This window comes from Talpa europaea (assembly GCF_964194135.1).
Source record: "Talpa europaea genome assembly, chromosome: 16".
NCBI classification, from domain to species: Eukaryota; Metazoa; Chordata; class Mammalia; order Eulipotyphla; family Talpidae; genus Talpa; species Talpa europaea.
This window is the reverse complement of record NC_140084.1, coordinates 23,524,798-23,542,739: the sequence shown is the minus strand read 5'-3', so window position 1 is coordinate 23,542,739 and position 17,942 is coordinate 23,524,798. Positions and strand designations below refer to the sequence as shown.

The 17,942-nt window shown below is 43.3% G+C and overlaps 1 protein-coding gene across 1 annotated transcript in view; it reads right to left on the bottom strand.

The window, feature by feature from the left end:
* Nucleotides 1-11,975: 11,975 nt before the first annotated feature.
* The window catches only part of MYLK3 (myosin light chain kinase 3), a gene marked incomplete at both ends in the record, with an annotated part of 31,308 nt that continues 25,341 nt past the window's right edge, over nt 11,976-17,942 (bottom strand). The window contains 4 exons of the mRNA XM_084257461.1: nt 11,976-12,035; nt 13,194-13,326; nt 14,544-14,696; nt 16,187-16,315. Of these exons, the coding sequence (XP_084113587.1) occupies nt 11,976-12,035; nt 13,194-13,326; nt 14,544-14,696; nt 16,187-16,315 (475 nt within the window). The remainder of the gene's footprint in view (nt 12,036-13,193; nt 13,327-14,543; nt 14,697-16,186; nt 16,316-17,942) is intronic.

The window sequence follows — 17,942 nt, the reverse complement described above, 5'->3', positions numbered from 1 at the left end:
TTTCAGCTTCTACAATGCCATGTGCTCCAAATCAGCATCTGCCAGTCTGCCACCTCAAGGAAGATCTAAGGGCTTTGGAATTTTGTTTGAACTTTTATAATAAGGAGCCTAAGACCATTGCCTTAATAGTAAAGAAACTGGCACTGGTTCTGAGTTCTGGGCAGCAGGCAGCTTCCTTATGTGGGCAGCAGATTCATTACATGAACCACAGAGCCTCATTGACATTGTCTTGGCTTCCCACACAACTGCATCCTCCTACTAAATGGAATTGGAGCAATTCTGCTTTTTTTGTTTTAAGCAAAAGAAAGTCTCTTGTCCTATTGAGAACAAAATTCAGACTGATTAGAATTTTGTGGGTTTTACTTAAGTCTTTGTGTAAATTTTTTGGGTTGACTAAATCAATATATGGAACAGCTTAAGTTAATAAATGTTATTTTTGTATGCATTCAAGTTGCACTTGTCATCAGTTTGGGGAAACCCTTGCTATGCCAAAAGCTCTCTACCAGGAAAAAAATACCTAGATTGCTTTGCACTGAAATATGTTGCTCACTAAAGCACAAACTCCCAATCAGACTTAATGGACTTAATTAAAACACTTCTTAGACACTTAATAGCTTTAAACTTGTAGCAACTAATTTCATTATGTCTCAAGTATAAGTAGAAGTGAAAACAGTCTCTACCTCAGAATAATTTGGAAAGTATCTAATACTGTAAAGCATTTAGCACAGTACGTGGTATCAGTATTTCATTATTAGCATATAGAGAGGAAACATGAATATAGCTAGAGATACACATTAGCATCACATTAAAATATCAAGAAGTAACTAAGGTTTGTTGATAATCCACATAGTAAAAAATGAAGCCTTTCTAAGTGCTACTTATTTTAAAGCTATGGAAAAGGTCTTTATGGAAAATAAGTTGCTAGGGACTTGGGAGGCATCATGCCAGACATAATTTTATCTAAAATTAAGAGTAAATGATTTAAATATTTCCATAAAGAATGCTATAAAGCAAATGCTTCTAAATTTTAAAGCTATTTAGTGTCAGTAATAATGCCCACAGGAAACTTCAAAATCTTAATGAGCATCACTTTCCTCATAAAATGGAACCATCTACCTCATGAGGATTAAAGGTAATATTTGTGAAGTACATGGTATTTAGAAGGCATTCACGAAACAGTAACTTTTGTTACTTTGATCTAAAATGGATAAGTGGGGCCTCCCCGGTGGCGCAGTGGTTGAGCGCTGGGTTGCGAAGCTGCCCGCAGCCTCTGCAGTGCCGGTTTGATCCCCGGCTGCTCCCCGGCCACCGGAGGAGGGTCCCACATGGCGCGCAGACCTCCTGCCGCCCGCTGCTCCCCTCAGCAGTGTACTTTGGTCCTTCTGCCTGCTCTGCTCCCCTGCTCTGGCTCTGGTGAATTCTCTCACCCTCCCGCGCTTCTGACTGTACCCAGTGCTTGTATAAACAAAACAAATAAATAAATAAAACATGCCTCTATAGAAAAAAATAAAATAAAATGGGTGATTCTTCTCCCCATTTATTTTAAGATACATAATTTGTTTTTATTGGGTGCCAAGATTTAGATTTCTAGGTTCAGGTCAAAAGCAATCTATCCATTATAGGTAACAAAATTTGCCATCTTTAACAATTTTTAAATATACAGTTTAGCATTAAGTGCATCCACACTGTTAGGCAACTCTAGAACTCTTCGTCTTGCAATATTGACTACCATTAAGCCCATCAAACAACTGCCATTCCTCCCCCAGTCCCTGGCGACCACCATTGTACTTCTGTCTCTGAATCTGACTATGTACCTGTACCGGCAGGACAGGGCACTGAGCAGGTTTTCTATGATCCAGCAGACCGGGTAAAGGAGGAGAGAGTCCTGGAGCCTTCGGCTTTTGCAGGCTTTTATTGGGATTTACCAGGCACATGGCAGGCAGGGAGCCCGGGGGGCCGGGAGGCTGGCAGGCCTCCCAGCCCCCAGCAACTCTTCACTCTATCTGGGCTCTCCAGCCTTCTCTCATGTTCTCTCTGCTTCTCTGCTCTCCTGCTTCTGCTGGCATCCCCATGACGCGGCCTTTAAAAGCCCAGTCTTAGCCCAGGTGAATCCCATCTACCTATGCCCACACCCTACTCCAGGTGCCCGCCATCAGGCATGCATTCAGGACCACAAGGATCCATCATCTATCCTGATGGCGGGAGGGCAGAAAAGCCTAATACTTTTACCTTACCCTACAATCCACCCCCTCAGGGTTTTCTGCCATACAATCTACATATATACAATTTTGTTTCTTAGCTAACATAAACAATGCAGCCAGGGCCCACAAAAGCAAATACATCACAATATAACAACAAAAACAACAACAGAACACAAATAAGTTCAGGCAGGGCACCAACCTAGTGGCAAAAGACAATTATTGGCACCAGAAGATGATCCACCAAATCTGCCCCCGAAGGCACTGCTCATACGAGAGAGGGGAACCACTCGCGGCATCTACCGTCATACACCAGGAGCCGTCAGGCTTCCTGGCCTTCTCTGGCTGTGGTCTCAGCCACAAGTCACACACAGCATCCACCCCAGGATGCACTCATTCCTGGATTGGCGATTCTATATTGTTGGAGGTAATCGCCAACCCTCAGAATTTCTGCCTTCAGTCGCTTCAATACTCGGCTTTCCTAGCCACCAATGCGACTCTCAGACCCCTGCACTCAGGCCAACCCACTGCACAAGCACATGGGTCGGAGATCCATGGATACAAGCTCCACACGTGGCCTCTCTTGGGCCCCCTCTTTGGCTGTGGGCTTCACAAGCCACGTTCCCCACCCTTCCCCCAAGGAAGGGTTCCTCAGCTCCTCACCCTCACTCAACAAGCAGGGCATCACCCACAGGTGATTTTAAGAAACTCACTGGCCGTTAGCATACTTAGCACTTTAACAGCCACTCAGGACTTCGCGATCTCAGTACCAGCTTTTGCTTTCTCAGTTGACTTTTTCTCCTCTGCCTAGCTGCTGGGCAGTACACAGGCTGCTTTTGGCCACTGAGGCCCACTGGCCAACCCCAGATTCCCCAAAAACAACCTGCCAAGGTCCTCCCCTTTCTGGCAGAATTGTCAGTCCAAGTCCATTAGTCCCATTGTTATAGGGCAACCCCAATACAAAATGGGGTGCCTGACTGAGGGTCCTCACCCGCCCGCTTAAAAGGACTATCAATACTGCAGGCACACACGAAAGGTTAATAAAAGGTTTATTTACAAGGGAAGGGCAAATGAGGAAATGTACAACTCAGAGAGAAAAGTGGGAGACAAAGTTTTAAATACATCCTACCCAATCTGCCGATCTGGAATCACAAATGGCACTCTGAGAGCTGGCTGCAAGCCAGGAGCCGTGAAGCCAGGAGGTGAGCGAGAGAGCGACCCCCCAAGGCCCACGTGTTTAGTTTTTATACTAAACCTGGCTGCTTAACTCCACCCTCAGGTCCCGGCCACCTTCCCTTTGGTGGTGACGGGATTTGTCTTTCCCAATGTCTTGATGGCTTTGGTCTGGAGTGGGGGTGGGGTCTACAAAGCCTGTATGGGATTAACTCAGGACATCCTTTCCCCCAACACCAAGTCCATAGGTGTCTTCCTTGTGTCAGCACTGGCGAGCTCTGAATCGTGGTCCTCTTTCTTTCCGCAATGATTCTGCTGCCTCTGTGGTCTTGAGCTGGTCCTCTTGGGTGTCTCCCGCAGGCGAGGTCTTGTCCCGCAGCTCCCGGACCTTGTCCACCTCCTGTGCCGCCATGACGCCTCCAGCGACGTCACAGGCTCACACAGTCTGCTACTCTTCAGTCCCTCCAGGTCTTCGGAGGCTCCATACCCATCTGCATGGATCATCTTGCCGACTTAACACCAATTGTAACGGCAGGACAGGCCACTGAGCAGGTTTTCTATGATCCAGCAGACCGGGTAAAGGAGGAGAGAGTCCTGGAGCCCTCGGTGGCTTTTGCAGGCTTTTATTGGGATTTACCAGGCACACGGCAGGCAGGGAGCCCGGGGGGCCAGGAGGCTGGCAGGCCTCCCAGCCCCCAGCAACTCTTCACTCTATCTGGGCTCTCCGGCCTTCTCTCATGTTCTCTCTGCTTCTCTGCTCTCCTGCTTCTACTGGCATCCCCATGACGCGGCCCTTAAAAGCCCAGTCTTAGCCCAGGTGAATCCCATCTACATATGCCCACACCCTACTCCAGGTGCCCGCCAATCAGGCATGCATTCGGGACAGCAGGGTTCCCTCATCTATCCTAATGGGCAGAAAAGCCTGATCCTTTTACCTTACCCTGCAGTACCTCATGAAAGTGGAATCATGCGTCATTCAAATTTAATTTTTACTCTATATTCTTAGAACAATCTAAAGATGTTAAAATTCAACTGAGTACTTTTTAAAGATATCACTGATATTGACTTTATTTAATGAGTCATGGATTGGGCTACATCCCAATCAAGTAGATACAAAGGACCTCCAAGGAGCTATACCAAATGGAACTTCTATAGGCAGAACAAAGCAGGACAAGGAAGTTCAAGCAGGTAAGTGCAGATCACTGTGGCAAGATGACCTTCTGTCAGGGCAGGAATGGACACAGAGCAGGTTTTCTGATCCCATGCAGACTGGGTAAAGGAGGAGTCAGGGTCCTCAATGGTTTTTGCAGGTCTTTTATTGGGATTTAGCCAGTACACAGCAGGTAAGGGTGCTGGGGGGCCAGATGGCAGGCCTCCCAGCCCCCAGCAAGTTTTCACTCTATCTGGGCTCCCCGGCGTACTCTGCTTCTACTTCTGCAGGCGTCCCCGTGATGCCGCCCTTAAAAGCACAGTCTTAGCCCAGGTGAATCCTATCTACCTCTGCCCACACCCTGTTCCAGATGCCTGCCATCAGGCATGCATTCAGGATCGCAAGGATCCATCATCTATCCTGATGGCGGGAGGGCAGAAAAGCCTGACATTTTTCCTTACCCTACACCTTCCTTTAGGGGAAGGCAGTGGTCTTTCAGGCCAATGACTGCACTAGTGCTGATAAGGTGATTGCTAAGGGACTGGTTTAAGATTAATTCCTAGGAGGGCCTCCCAGGTGGCGCAGCAGGTTGAGCACAGTGCTGGGTAACTGTCCACGGCATCTGCAGCATGGGTTCAATTTCATTCTGATGTCGTTTTGTGGAGTTGTGGGGTCCTTGGGTTCACTCTGGGAAAGGTGTCACCAGAGCTCCCGTTTCAGCGGCCTGCGGCAAGTTTCCCAGGCGAGTTTCTCCATGAGACAGAGATGTTAGTTATATTTAAAGAGCAGGTTTATTAGGGAAAGGGACAGGTTTGCTGAGAGAGGCCTGCATGGTCACAGGCGGGCGGCCTTGAGGGGAGCTGCCTCCACTGAGGGAGGTCAGTGAGGAGAAGCCCTGGTAGGTACAGGTCACAGGCAGGCAGGAGGCTGCTGCCCTGCAAAGAGAGAGTTGGTGAAAAGAGGCACCTGCATAGTTACAGGTAGGCAGCAGGAGTGCTGCCCCGAGCCTGTGCAGAGACTGCACTGATACAGTCCTTTTCTCTTTGGGAGGGTCATTCCTCTGTGGAGTGGCTGCTTGTTGCTGATGTTGGATAACAGGCAACACTAGAAAGGGACCAGAGAATCCAGGGTGGGCCCAATCTCTGTATCTTTACCTTAGGCCTGTGCTCCACTCCCTATAGCAGTCTGACCCTGCTTGGGTCTCATGCCTTTTGATAAGGCACTGGTGCCTGAGGGTCACAACCTCTACAGCTGGGTTAATGGTCATATTATTCCCCTCGCCCCTCACCTCCTTGTGTGAGTCAGGTTTTAGTCTTGTGAGGCCTCCTTTCCAGTTTTTCTATTCTTGTCCTCCATCAAGTCCACCAAGGAGCTACCCACATGGCGCAGCAGACCTCTCCTGCCTTGCCCGCTGCTGCCCTCAGCAGTGTATTTCAGTCAGTCTGCCTGTTCTGCTCCCCACTCTGTCTCTGGTGAGTCCTCTCACCCTCCTGTACCTCTGGCCTGTACCCCAGCTCTTGAATAAATAAATAAATCTTTAAAAAAAATAAAAAGGTTACACTCCTAGGAAACTAAGTGAAGTACTAGGAGTCTCAGTTTGGTGACATGAGGCTTATCACATAAGTGACTCCATTCGGGGCCAGTTGTTATTTTCAATAACAGCGTCTACTCTCCCATGTGTTAGATTGTCAGAAATGTCATGATATTTTTTCTCTGTTTTTCATGACTTTTCCAACAACCCAATATTTGTCTTTTCTGTGACTGGGTTTATTTCTCTTAACACAATGTCCTTGAGGTTCACCCATGTAGCATGTGTCAGAATTCCCCCTTTTTTTAATTTTTATTTTATTTTTATTTTTTTAAGATATATTTATTTATTTATACAAGCACTGGGTACAGTCAGAAGCACGGGAGGGTGAGAGAATTCACCATAGCGGGAGCAGGGAACAGAATAGGCAGAACAACGAAATACACTGCTGAGGGGAGCAGTGGGCACGGCAGGAGAGGTCTGCGTGCCATCTGGGACCCTCGCCAGCGGCCGGGGATCGAACCGGCGCTGCAGAGGCTGCAGGCAGCTTCGCAGCCCAGTGCTCAACCGCTGTGCCACCAGGGGAGGCCCCTCCCCCTTTTTTAAAATGAATCCAGGCCTTCATTTTACTAGCTGTTGACTTTGGAAAGTCACCTGTCCTTGTTAAGCCACAGTTTTCATCTATAATAATAACTTTACCACCAAATTGTCGGGATAAAATGAGATTTCCTTCCTTTTTAAGGCTGAATAATTTCATTATTTGGTCATGCTTCATTTTATTTATCCATTCATCTGTCAATGGGCATTTGGGGGTTGCCATCACTTTTGGGCTGTGGTGAATAAGCAGCTATGAACATGTATATGTATCTCTTGGAGACCCTACTTTCTCTTTTTTTTTTGTATTTATACCCACAAGTGGCATTGGTAGGCATATATGTGATAATTCTATTTAAAAATTTTTGAAAAACCACCTTTCTGTTTTCCTTAGTGACTGCATCATATACATTCCTACCATCAGTGCACAAGATTCCAGTTCTCCACATCCTGGGCAACACTTGTTTTCTGAACATTTGTTATTTTCTGGCTTTTTGATAGAAGCCATTCTAATGGGTGTCAGGTGGTATCTCATTGTGGTTTTGATTTGCATTTCCCTAATGAGTGAGCACTTCATGTGCTTATTGGCCATTTGTATATCTTATATGAAAAAAATGTTTATTTTGCTTTTTGACCATTTTGGTTTTCTTTTCCTTGATTAAGTTGTAGGAGTTCTTTATATAGTGTAGATAAATAAATATATATACTCTGTAAATATAAGATTTGCAGATATTTTCTTTTTATTACTTTTTAATGAATTACCTTTTTCTTACATCCTTCTTGATTTTTGACAGCGTAATGGTAGGAAGGACACAGTGCAGGTTTTCTGATCCAGCAGACCAGGTGAAGGAGGAGTCAGAGTCCTCAGTGGCTTTTGCAGGTCTTTTATTTAGATTTACCAGGCATATGGCAGGCAGGGGTGCTGGGGGGCCGGGAGGCTGGCAGGCCTCCCAGCCCCCAGCAAATCTTCACTCTATCTGGGCTCTGTTCTCGCTACTTCTCTGCTCTTCCATTCGTTCTGCTTCTTCTCGGCTTCTGCTGGCGTCCCCGCGACACCGCCCTTATAAACTCAGTCTCTCAGCCCAGGTGTCCCCACTCCAGGTGCCCGCCATGAGGCATGCATTCAGGACCACAGGGTTCCCTCATCTATCCTAACGGTGAGAGGGCAGAAAAGCCTGATATTTTTTCCTTACCCTACAGACAGTATAGGATTTCTCCCCTCATGTGTGGTCACCATAGTTCTCCCACCACCAAAGCACCCACAGTCCTCCCCCAAAGTCCACTGTGCTCTTCCCCTCCTGTTTTCACCCTTCCCCTCTCACTGCCTCTACCCCTCCCCTCCAACTACGCCTATGTCAACTATGCCTCGTATCTGGTCAACTTTCAAGGTTTGTCTTTGACCCTTTGTTTGATTGCTCTATACTCACATGTAAGTGAAACCATCCAGTATCTTTCTCCTGGCTTACTTTGCTTAGCATAATTCCTTCCAAGCTCCATCCATGTTGCCTCAAATGACATTAAAGCATGAGTTTATATTTGAGGATTGCTGAGTAGCATTCCATTGCGTATATATACCACATCTTCTTGATCCATTCATCTATTCTGGGTCTTTTTTTTTTTTTTAACAATATTTGCTTCCCCCGTATTTTGGGACATTTAAGTTGTTTCCATATCTTGGCTATTGTAAATGGTGCTGCAATAAACATAGGAGTGCAGGTTTCCTTTCAAATTAGTGTTTTCCTTAGGTCGATTTTTAGAAGTGGAATCACTGGGTCATATGACAGATCCATTTTTAGTCTTTTGAGGAATCACCACACAGCTTTTTATAGGGGCTGGACCAGTCTATATTCCCACCAGCAGTGTAAGAGGGTTCCTTTGTCACACCCTCATCAGCACTTGTTTCTAGTTTTCTTGTTTTTGTTTTTTAATATGGGCTATGCTCACAGTGTAAGGTGGTACTTTATTGTGGTTTTGATGCATTTCTCTGATGATAAGTGATGATAAACATTTTATCATATGCCTGTGACAATCTTAATTTGCAGATATTTTCTATCACCCTTAAATGTTTTCTTTTCACTGTTGATTGCATGAAAATAAATACAACTACTGCTAGTGACTCCCCCCTCCCCATACCTTAAAAGCAGGTGATGTCAGTTTTTTTAACCTGGAATGTAGATATGTGGTAATTTCTTAAATTAGTTGGGTGATGGGGAAAACTTGTCCAAATGCCTGAGGAATTCTTTCTATAATTCTTAATATATTCACACTCTTAGTGATGGAAACTTACAACATCAGTGAGCACATATGTTTCAGTATTCTCATAAAGACTTGAGAGCTCAGTTCTTTTGCAGTTGCTCATGGCTTAACTGATTTTTACAGGATTTTATCATGAAAATTCAAATATATTCCACAGTAAAGCACACAGTGTAATGAAGCCCCATAGTGATCACCCAGATGCAACAATTAACAAGATTTTGCCACAGTCATTAAGGTATATCTCCCTTTTCTTCTTGATGTCATTTAATCTACATTATAACCACACTGCTATTATCATGTTCACAAAATCAATGGAATTTTTTTCACATCAAATACACAATTTAAATTACGTCTCTAAGATCTTTTTATTGCTGGTTTGCTCAAGTCAGGGTCAAAACAAGGTCCACACTTGACATTGGATTGCTAATTTTTAATTATAAAAGCAATACATGCTCATCATAAAAAAAAATCAAATAACTCAGAAAGTTGTAAAGTGAAAAGTACCATTTCCTCTTCTCCCCATGACCCACTTTTCATATCCCACTGTTAAGTTTCTTGCAAGCCTTAGAAAATTTTAATGTAAGTGTATGCATTAAAGCAGTGGGATGATACCATATAAATGCTCTATAATATTTTTCTAATAAAAAGATGGCTGTCAGTATATCTAGATCTACCTTTATTAGGTACAAGGCATTCCCCCATATGAGTATGGCAAACTTTAAACCCATACTGGTAGGTAATTGTGTATTTTCTTTGGGCCATTAGTAACAGTGCTACAATAAAAATCATTTGAAGAAATCTGTGCACTTTTCAAGTACTGGTGAGGGATAAAAAGTGTCCCGTCCAGCAGTTTCTGATAACAATTCATTCAAATGGGAAAGTCCTATTAAAATAGTTGATACCAGCACAGTTGCAGTCTAAAAATTTTAAACTAAGTATATCCCAGCAAAGTAGAAAACTAAAAATATCCAGAAAGTTAAAGCTTCATAAAAGCTCCTTCAAATTTCAGCCAGGGAGGCTAAAATCCTTATTTCCTCTCACTGGTATCCTCAAAGAAACTTTGGAGGAAGTTATTTCTCTAACAAAAGAATTAGAGCATAGGGCGGGTCAGGGAGGCAGATTAAATTTTCACAGATATGGGATTCTTTCTAGATCTGTCCTGTCCAACAGAGATGGCACTAACCATGTGTGGCCTGTTATTAAGCACTTAAAATATGGTTATTGCAACTGCAGGACTGAATTTCTAGTTTTAATTTTAAATGTAAAAGTGGATACTTAATTCAAGTATTAGAAAACATTTTAAATGTTTCAAATAACTCCAGTTTTTCTGCAGTAAATTTAATGATATCTAAATAAGATTAAGTATGTATGACAAAAACCTAGTGTCTGAATTGACAAATATTTTTAGTATAAACTGCATGCCAGATTTTGAAGACTTAGTATGAAAAAGAAATCTAAAACACCTTAATAATTTTTATATTGACTACATACTGAAATAATGTTTTTGATAAATTGTGTTAAATAAATTATCAAATTACTATCACCAGGTTTTTTTTTAGAGGCGTATTAGAAATTTTAATATTTAATGGCTCATTATATTTCTGTTAGTGCCTCTGTAGATCAGGCTAACAAACTACATTTATCTGGGGAGAAGTTTCATGCCTATGCCCAAAAAACTGAAGTTCCAAGGTTAAGAATCACCATACTAGATAGAATTATAAGATGTCCTTTCCAGCTCCTTCTTGAGGCTGCTCTCAAAAAACCTTTCTCAGAGAGGTAACTCATGTTGAAATTTATGGCATTTTTACCAAATCACTGATATTGTTATGCAAGTGAGGTTTCCAGCAGCCATCTCTTCCGGCGCTGATTCATTAGCTGGCCAGCTTTGGGAGCAGACCTGGTGTGCTGGCACTGAAAATCTGACCTTCCCAACAAGGGTTAGTTTTCCAGAAAAAAGTTACAACTTGAGAAATTCAGCAGCAAACCTAACCTCACCGTTCCGCCTTCTGCCTCACTTCCCATACCCATGTCCTCTGCTCCAAAAAAAAAAAGTCTATATTCTGGGACAAATATCCTGAAAGGCTGTGAAAATGTTGCAAGGCTAATTCAAGACTGAAAGTAATTACTCCGACTAAAACTACTGACCTAAGAAGGTCAGGGGAGTAGCTCAAAAAAAAAAATGGGTTAGAAGAAAAGGAATGAAAAGAATTGTTCACTTTGGAATAATAAAGTACTCCTCCTTCGCCATTTTATAATTGATTAAATGATAATATTGAAAGTGGTATATCCTAGTAAAGCAGTAGGACGCATTTTCCTTTATTCTCTCCTTGTGTATCCTTTCTGTGTTTCTCTCAGAAAGCTGAACATCAGCACATTTTTATCCCTCTTTCACATACTGCTACTTGCCAGACTTCCTAGACCATAGACTGACATCCGAGGAAGGGAGGGCAGGAGGAAGACACCAATGTCAGGAGGGGGCAGAGAGTGTATAGATTTTAAGAGCATATTCAAAAGAATTATTCTGATTTGGCTAAAATAGTTGGTATATTTTGAAATCTCGAAAAATATTAAGGATCTGTGCTTTGATTCTCAAAAAGAAGCACAAATTAAAATAAGTTTAAGAACATGTCCCTAAATCCATGGCACTTCAAACTGGAGCAAGGTAGGACATGAAAATGTTGGCTCACACTAGAACAAACCAAAATTCTAGAAATTCTCTGGAGGATAACACTGAATAATATGCACCCGTGTCAGAGAAGTTCAGAATTTAAATTTGACATATGCAAAGTAGAAGCTTTCCTATCTACCTAAATCATGCCTTCACTTGTCACCAAAAGTAGAAATATTTGAAAAGTAAACAGAACATTTCAAATTTAGTAATCGTATATAGTGGAACAAAAGTTCCGGGGTCACTTTCTTTAAAGTCACTTTTCATCCTCAAGGAAGGTAAGGATCATAACCTTTTTACAAAATAGAATCAATATTAGTAAAGGACTAGATTATTTAAAATTTTGAGTCATCACTTCACCACTGGTCTCAGTATTTTCCGGGTCTATGGAAGCAGCAGAGTTGAAGATTAGGGACACGTTGGAAATTTCTTTAATCTGTTGGCAGCAGTCACCACGTAGAAATGTTTCTTGAGGTAAGGAGGGAAAAGAAGTGTATTTATAAGCCAGTTGTTTTAAGAAGAAAGAATAAAAGGATTTAAACAAATTTAGCTACTTAAGTTTGTTTAAAATTGATCATCTAAAGGGGAAAACAAGATTCTAGCAAAGTTGGAGCAGAACCGTCCCGGGACTTCCAGGAGTGTTTGGAGCAATAGTGAAGTAAGAAGCTACCACGTCCTGCCCTTTTCACATGAGGATGGAGCCGCTGGAGTTGTGGCTTGCATATTATGATCCACGAACCACCAATGGGTCACAAAAAGAAACTGGTGGTTATGACCAGCATTTTTCAAAAAAAGACAACCAACTGTCATAGAATGGACACATCCTGTTAAGAAGCTATGAACCATTTTTCACACTTGGGTACCAGCTCTCCAGCTAAGGCATTGTGGTTTTGTTTCTGAGTGAGGATTGGCATCAATATGAAAATGCTGGAAAGCCATTTCCCTGGAGGACAATTGTTTTTAAGACAGATTTGTAAGTCCCTGGTACCAACAGTGTAAACAAAATTTTAAAGCCTAGTAGGGCTTTCCCAGCTCTATTAGGAGCCACTAGGAGCCCTAGTACATCTCTGAAATGTGGAGGCATCAGATCTCAAGCTACAGTCCTGAGGCTTCATGATCATCAATGAGGACACTCAGAGTTCATTCTGTCACTGTAAATGTCCACCGAAGTGTGAAGGAAAGACTACTTTTATGCCAGTCATTCTTGGTCTGTGCCATTTTTTAAGCAAGCTAACATGCTTTGACAAAAACAGTTTGTTTTGTTTGTTTGTTTGTTTGTTTGTTTTTGCATAGAAGAACTGGGGTGTAGGCTAGAGGTTCAGGGGGTAGGGGCGAGAATTCACCAGAGACCGAGTGGGCAGCAGAACGATTTACTGTAATACACTGCTAAGGGGAGCAGCAGGCAAGACAGGTAAGTTCTGCTGTGCCATAAGTAGCTTAACTCCCTGGCCAGGGATTGAAGTACTGAGACTTAACCCCTAGGCCACCAGGAAGACTACCCCTTTTTTTCCCCTAAATAATCTTCCTACATAAAATCAAAATGTAAATGAAAACTTAGCTATAATTCTTTCAAAGGACATATTAAAAAGACAAGTGTTGCCTTTGCTAAAAGTAAAAAGCGAATACCTTCCATTTCCTCTGAGCCATGTACTTCTGCAGCAATAACTGGGATTTGAGGCGCACTTTAGATTTTGAAGCTTTGGCAGGCAAATTATTCAGCCACTCATGTTTCAGGCACTGTGTGGCACTCATTCTGCAGCTGTGAAATCAAAGGAGTTGGGACTTTTAGTTGGGGTGTCTTTTCTGGTCTCCAAAAATTTGTTCCAATTGGGTAGGAAGCCTGAGTCAATGAAACAGATTAATCACTTAGGCAGATTCATGCTGCGTTCTAAAAAGAGAACTCCTGGTTCTAAAATTTTCCTCCTTAAAGTGCAAAAAAGTCATGAGCAAAATGTTGCCTGTCCTCTAGAGAGGGAACATATTCCAGTCATTAATCATCACCTCCCAGAAAGGCAGAGTTTAGAAAGGCCAGCTGTGCCTGGAATTGCTTTTAAGGAGTAAAAGAACATGAGGCTAGAGAGGAGTTCATTTCTCCTTCCAGAGAATAATGTCAACTTGTTCCTCTATTTGAAATATTTTTCCTCTCACCAACCTTTTCACAATAAGAGAGAAACAAAACAGTAGAGACCAGGGAGCCAAGAAGTATTAGAGCGCAGACTTTGGGCTCACTCCTGGGTCATTGGCAGTCATTCCCATTTGTCTGCCTTTCAGAAAAACCAGTGGCTCCATCTGGGACTTTGATGTCACTGCTTATGACCTTCATTATCAAGAAATGGGTTTTTTGGCCTTTAGTCTGGGGAATAACATCTCCTTAACTCATCCTCGCTCCCCCCATATCAGCTTATTAATAGGAACAAATTAGAAATAGAACAAATTTGTAAATGTTTCTTTCTAAACCCCTATCTAGATTTTATGCTCCTAGTTGTTTACTTTTTTTAACATCTATTTTTTGTTTATTTATGCATAAAAGAACTGGGGTACAGGCCAGAGGTAGGGGCGGTGAGGAGGAGAGTGAGAGGATTCACCAGAGGCAGAGTGGGGAGCAGAACAGGCAGATTTACTGAAATACACTGCTGAGGGGAGCAGTGGGCGAGTCAGGGGAGGTCTGCTGAGCCATGTGGGTCAGCTCCCAGGCTGGAGCTGATGTAGGGGTGGTGGGGGGGATCGAACTCATGCTACACTGGCTGGCAATAGCTTGATAGCACTGAGACTTTAACCCCTGTGCCACCAGGGAGGCCCTCCTAGTTGTTTATTTTTAATTGATTTCCTTCTTTCCTTTCCAGGCTACCTTTTTTGCTCTAAAGAAGTAGCAGACTGAGACAGCCTGTGCAGAATGGGTCAGTAGAGAACCAGCATTAGCCTGAGCTTCACAGCACCCAGACCAGCTGTCACCGTCAGGATGGCAGTGAAGGGTACCTTTTCTCTTTAACCAGCAACCGGGAGACAAAGTCCTTGGCCTCCTCTGAGAGCCCTTCAAAGGTGTCAGCATCAAAATCCCAGCTACAGTTCACAATGAAATTCATGGTCTCTGCGTCTGTTTCCCCTAGAAATGGGGACAAACCACTGAGTCTACAAAGGAGAGAAAGGACCGTCAGTATGTGGAAGCCACACTTGCCACTGCACAGCTGCAGGACAGAGGAGAATCTTATGAGGTTCAAGCAGAACTAAGCAGAACTGGAAGGGCTCAAAAGAAAAGCATCCCCATCACAGGAGAGGGGCGAGAGTGTTCAGTTAGGGAAAGAAGTTAAGAATTGGAAAATGGGAAGCAAGTTATGTCAAATAAAGTCCCTATTGTGCTCACTTCTTTACCCTCACCCTGAAGTAAGGTGCAAATCTGGCATTTCCCAGGTATATATTGGCTTATTTAAAAATAGCCTAGCAAAAGGGAAGTGGGGAGGGCCTAAGGGCGGAGTTAAGCAGCCATTTTCTCTGTTTGTAAATAAAAACCAGTCAAGTGAGTGGGGTCTGGGGCCCTTGGCTCCTGCTCTTGGTCAGGCAGGTTTGATCTCGGTGGGTCATTTGGGATTCCAGGTCGGCAGAACAGGTAGGACACATTTAAGAATTTATCTCCCTCTTTTCTCCCTGAGTTGTACATTTCCTCATTTCCCTTCCCTTGTAAATAAACCTTTTGTTAACCTTTAAAAAAAATAAAAATAAAAAGGTAAAAATTAATTAACTGACTAATTAAAAACTATGCCCTGATCGATCAGGGTGAATTTAAAAAAAAAAAATAGCCTAGCATGTCTCTGAGATATGTAGGCTTGTTTAAATAGTACCCAGACTTCAGGGGCCAAAGAAAAGCTGAGTATAGCTCTTCCAGGGAGAGTAAAGAGACAGGACACCCCAAATGGCTGGCCTTGGGCCTCAAACTTCTCCCAATAGAGCAAGACACACATTCAAAGCTGGGGGTGAAGGAGGCAGTTGTGCATGACGAGATGATTGGGAGCAAAGCGTGACCTTGTTGGGCCTCAAGAAACAACTAGGAAAGTCCACAGAGAGTGGAGAATGTTTAGTCTGTGCACAAATCCCCTCTCAGCCCGTCCTCAGAGGTAACAGAGAGTGCAGGGCAGGAGGACAAGGTGAGACAGCGTCTGCCCTGCCCATCCCTTCTGACCACTCAGAGTCTTCCAGCCCCATGTGAACCCGCAGCACCTGCACTGCCTTGCTGCAGGGTTTTCTCTCCACTTAAAGCTTTTATTCACCCCAAACTTTCAAGGAAGTAATGTAATGCCCGCCTAGGATCAGCTCACAAGGAATAACTGGTAAGAGTTGGTGCATAAACACCCTAACTTCCCCACCCTCGGGGTGGGGAATAACTCTGCGAGGGTGTTCCGAAATGGATCCCAGAGTCCCCCCACAGGATGACACTCCAGATACCCACAAGGCTTACTGGCTGGAGAACACTGGCTGCCTTCCTCTCCTTCTTCTTCCTTTCCCATTCCCTTGTTGGTATTTCCTGGGAACACCTTCCAAATAATCTACTCACACTGCTTTGTGCTGAAAATATGCAAAGGAAAAAGGCTCCCCACCCTCCTCCCACTCCACCGCACCCCACTCACAGCATGTAGGTGATGACTCCCACACTCCACATGTCTGTGGGGAAAGAGACAAACTCGTAGTTGACAACTTCCGGAGCGAGGAACTCAGGGGTGCCGAAGTTCACCTTTAGCTTCTCCCGAGGCTTGTACCTGCAGAAGAGGGGTGCAGAGCACCATGGGAGTGTAGCCTGGGAGAAGATTTCGATGTGGGGACTAATTCCTGGAGGAAGCCAGGCATTTCCTGGTCCCCCATGTCAGCTGTGTTGTCTGCTCTTCACAGCCCACCACACATATAGTTTACTGGGGAATTGTCTCACACCAGGCCCTAAAGTCAGGCTTTCCTTAGTCATGGGGGAGAAGCAGAAAACCACAGTTCTCCAGGTACTTGAGAAGATCACTGTCACTATCTTATTCGGCATGCAGCCACATGAATGAGCACAGGTTGGGTGGAAGCTGTATTTGGAGGATTCCTCTGTTAGTGGGTGAAATGTGGTTAGAAGAACAACAGTAAGAACCAAAAGAGGAAAAATGTTCAACCTGACTAATCAGGGAAATGCACATCAAACCCACAATGAGACCCACTATCAAAAACACCTCAAAATAGAAAGTTTTGGTTAGAATATTGAGAGGCTGGGAACTATTAGAGATGGGAATGTAAAACAGTACAGCTTGCACGGGAAACATTATGGCAGTTCCCCCCAAAATTAAAAGTAGAATTCCTATATGATCCTCCAATTCCACTTCTGGGTATATATCCAAAAGGATTAAAAGCAGGGTCTCAAAGAAATATTTATTTATCCATGTAAAGTCACAGTCACCAAAAGGTGAATGAGTAGATAAACAAAATGTGGTACATCCATACAATAGAATACTACCAGAATTCAAGAGGAAAAAAATTCTAGTGTCTTTGATGAACCTCAAGGACCTAATGCTAAATGAAACAAGTCAATCACAGAAAAAAAAGTACAGTATGAGATACCTAGAGTGGTTAAATTCATAGAGACAGAGTTGGTTTTGCAAGGTGGAAAAAACTCTGGAGACTGTTTGCACAACAATGTAAGTACATTTAACACTATTAAGCTAATCTTAAAATTCTTAAAAGATGGTCAAATTTTATTCTATGCGTATTTTAGCACAATTACAAAGAAACGAAAAAACGGGCATTGTTTTAGGATTTAGAAACTTTAGAACGTTGATGTGAAAGATGGTTTTTAGAATCACTTTTTAAAAAAAAAGATTTATTTATTTATTTGTACAAGCACTGGATACTGTTAGAAGCACGGGAGGGTAAGAGAATTCACCAGAGCCAGAGCGGAGAGCAGAACAGGTAGACTGATGAAGTACACTGCTGAGGGGAGCAGTGGGCGGCAGGAGAGGTCTGCGCGCCATGTGGGACCCTCCCGGTGGCCGGAGATCGAACCGGCGCTGCAGAGGCTGCGGGCAGCTTCGCAACCCAGCGCTCAACCACTGTGCCACCGGGGAGGCCCTAGAATCACTGTTGAAGAAGAAAATGTCTAGCTAGAATTTAATAGGTAGCAACCAAGATATCCTTTGGTAAGCAAGTGAATAAACAAACTGAGGTACATCCAGACAATGGAATAGTATTCAGTGCTCAAAAGAACTATTGAGTCGTGAAAAGCCATGCAGGAGCCTTCAATACACATTACTAAGTGAATAATTCAATCTGAAAAGACTACATAGCATGATTCCAATTATATGATATTCTGGAAAAGGTAAAACCATGGGACAGTGAAAAGACCATAATTTTCAGGGATTA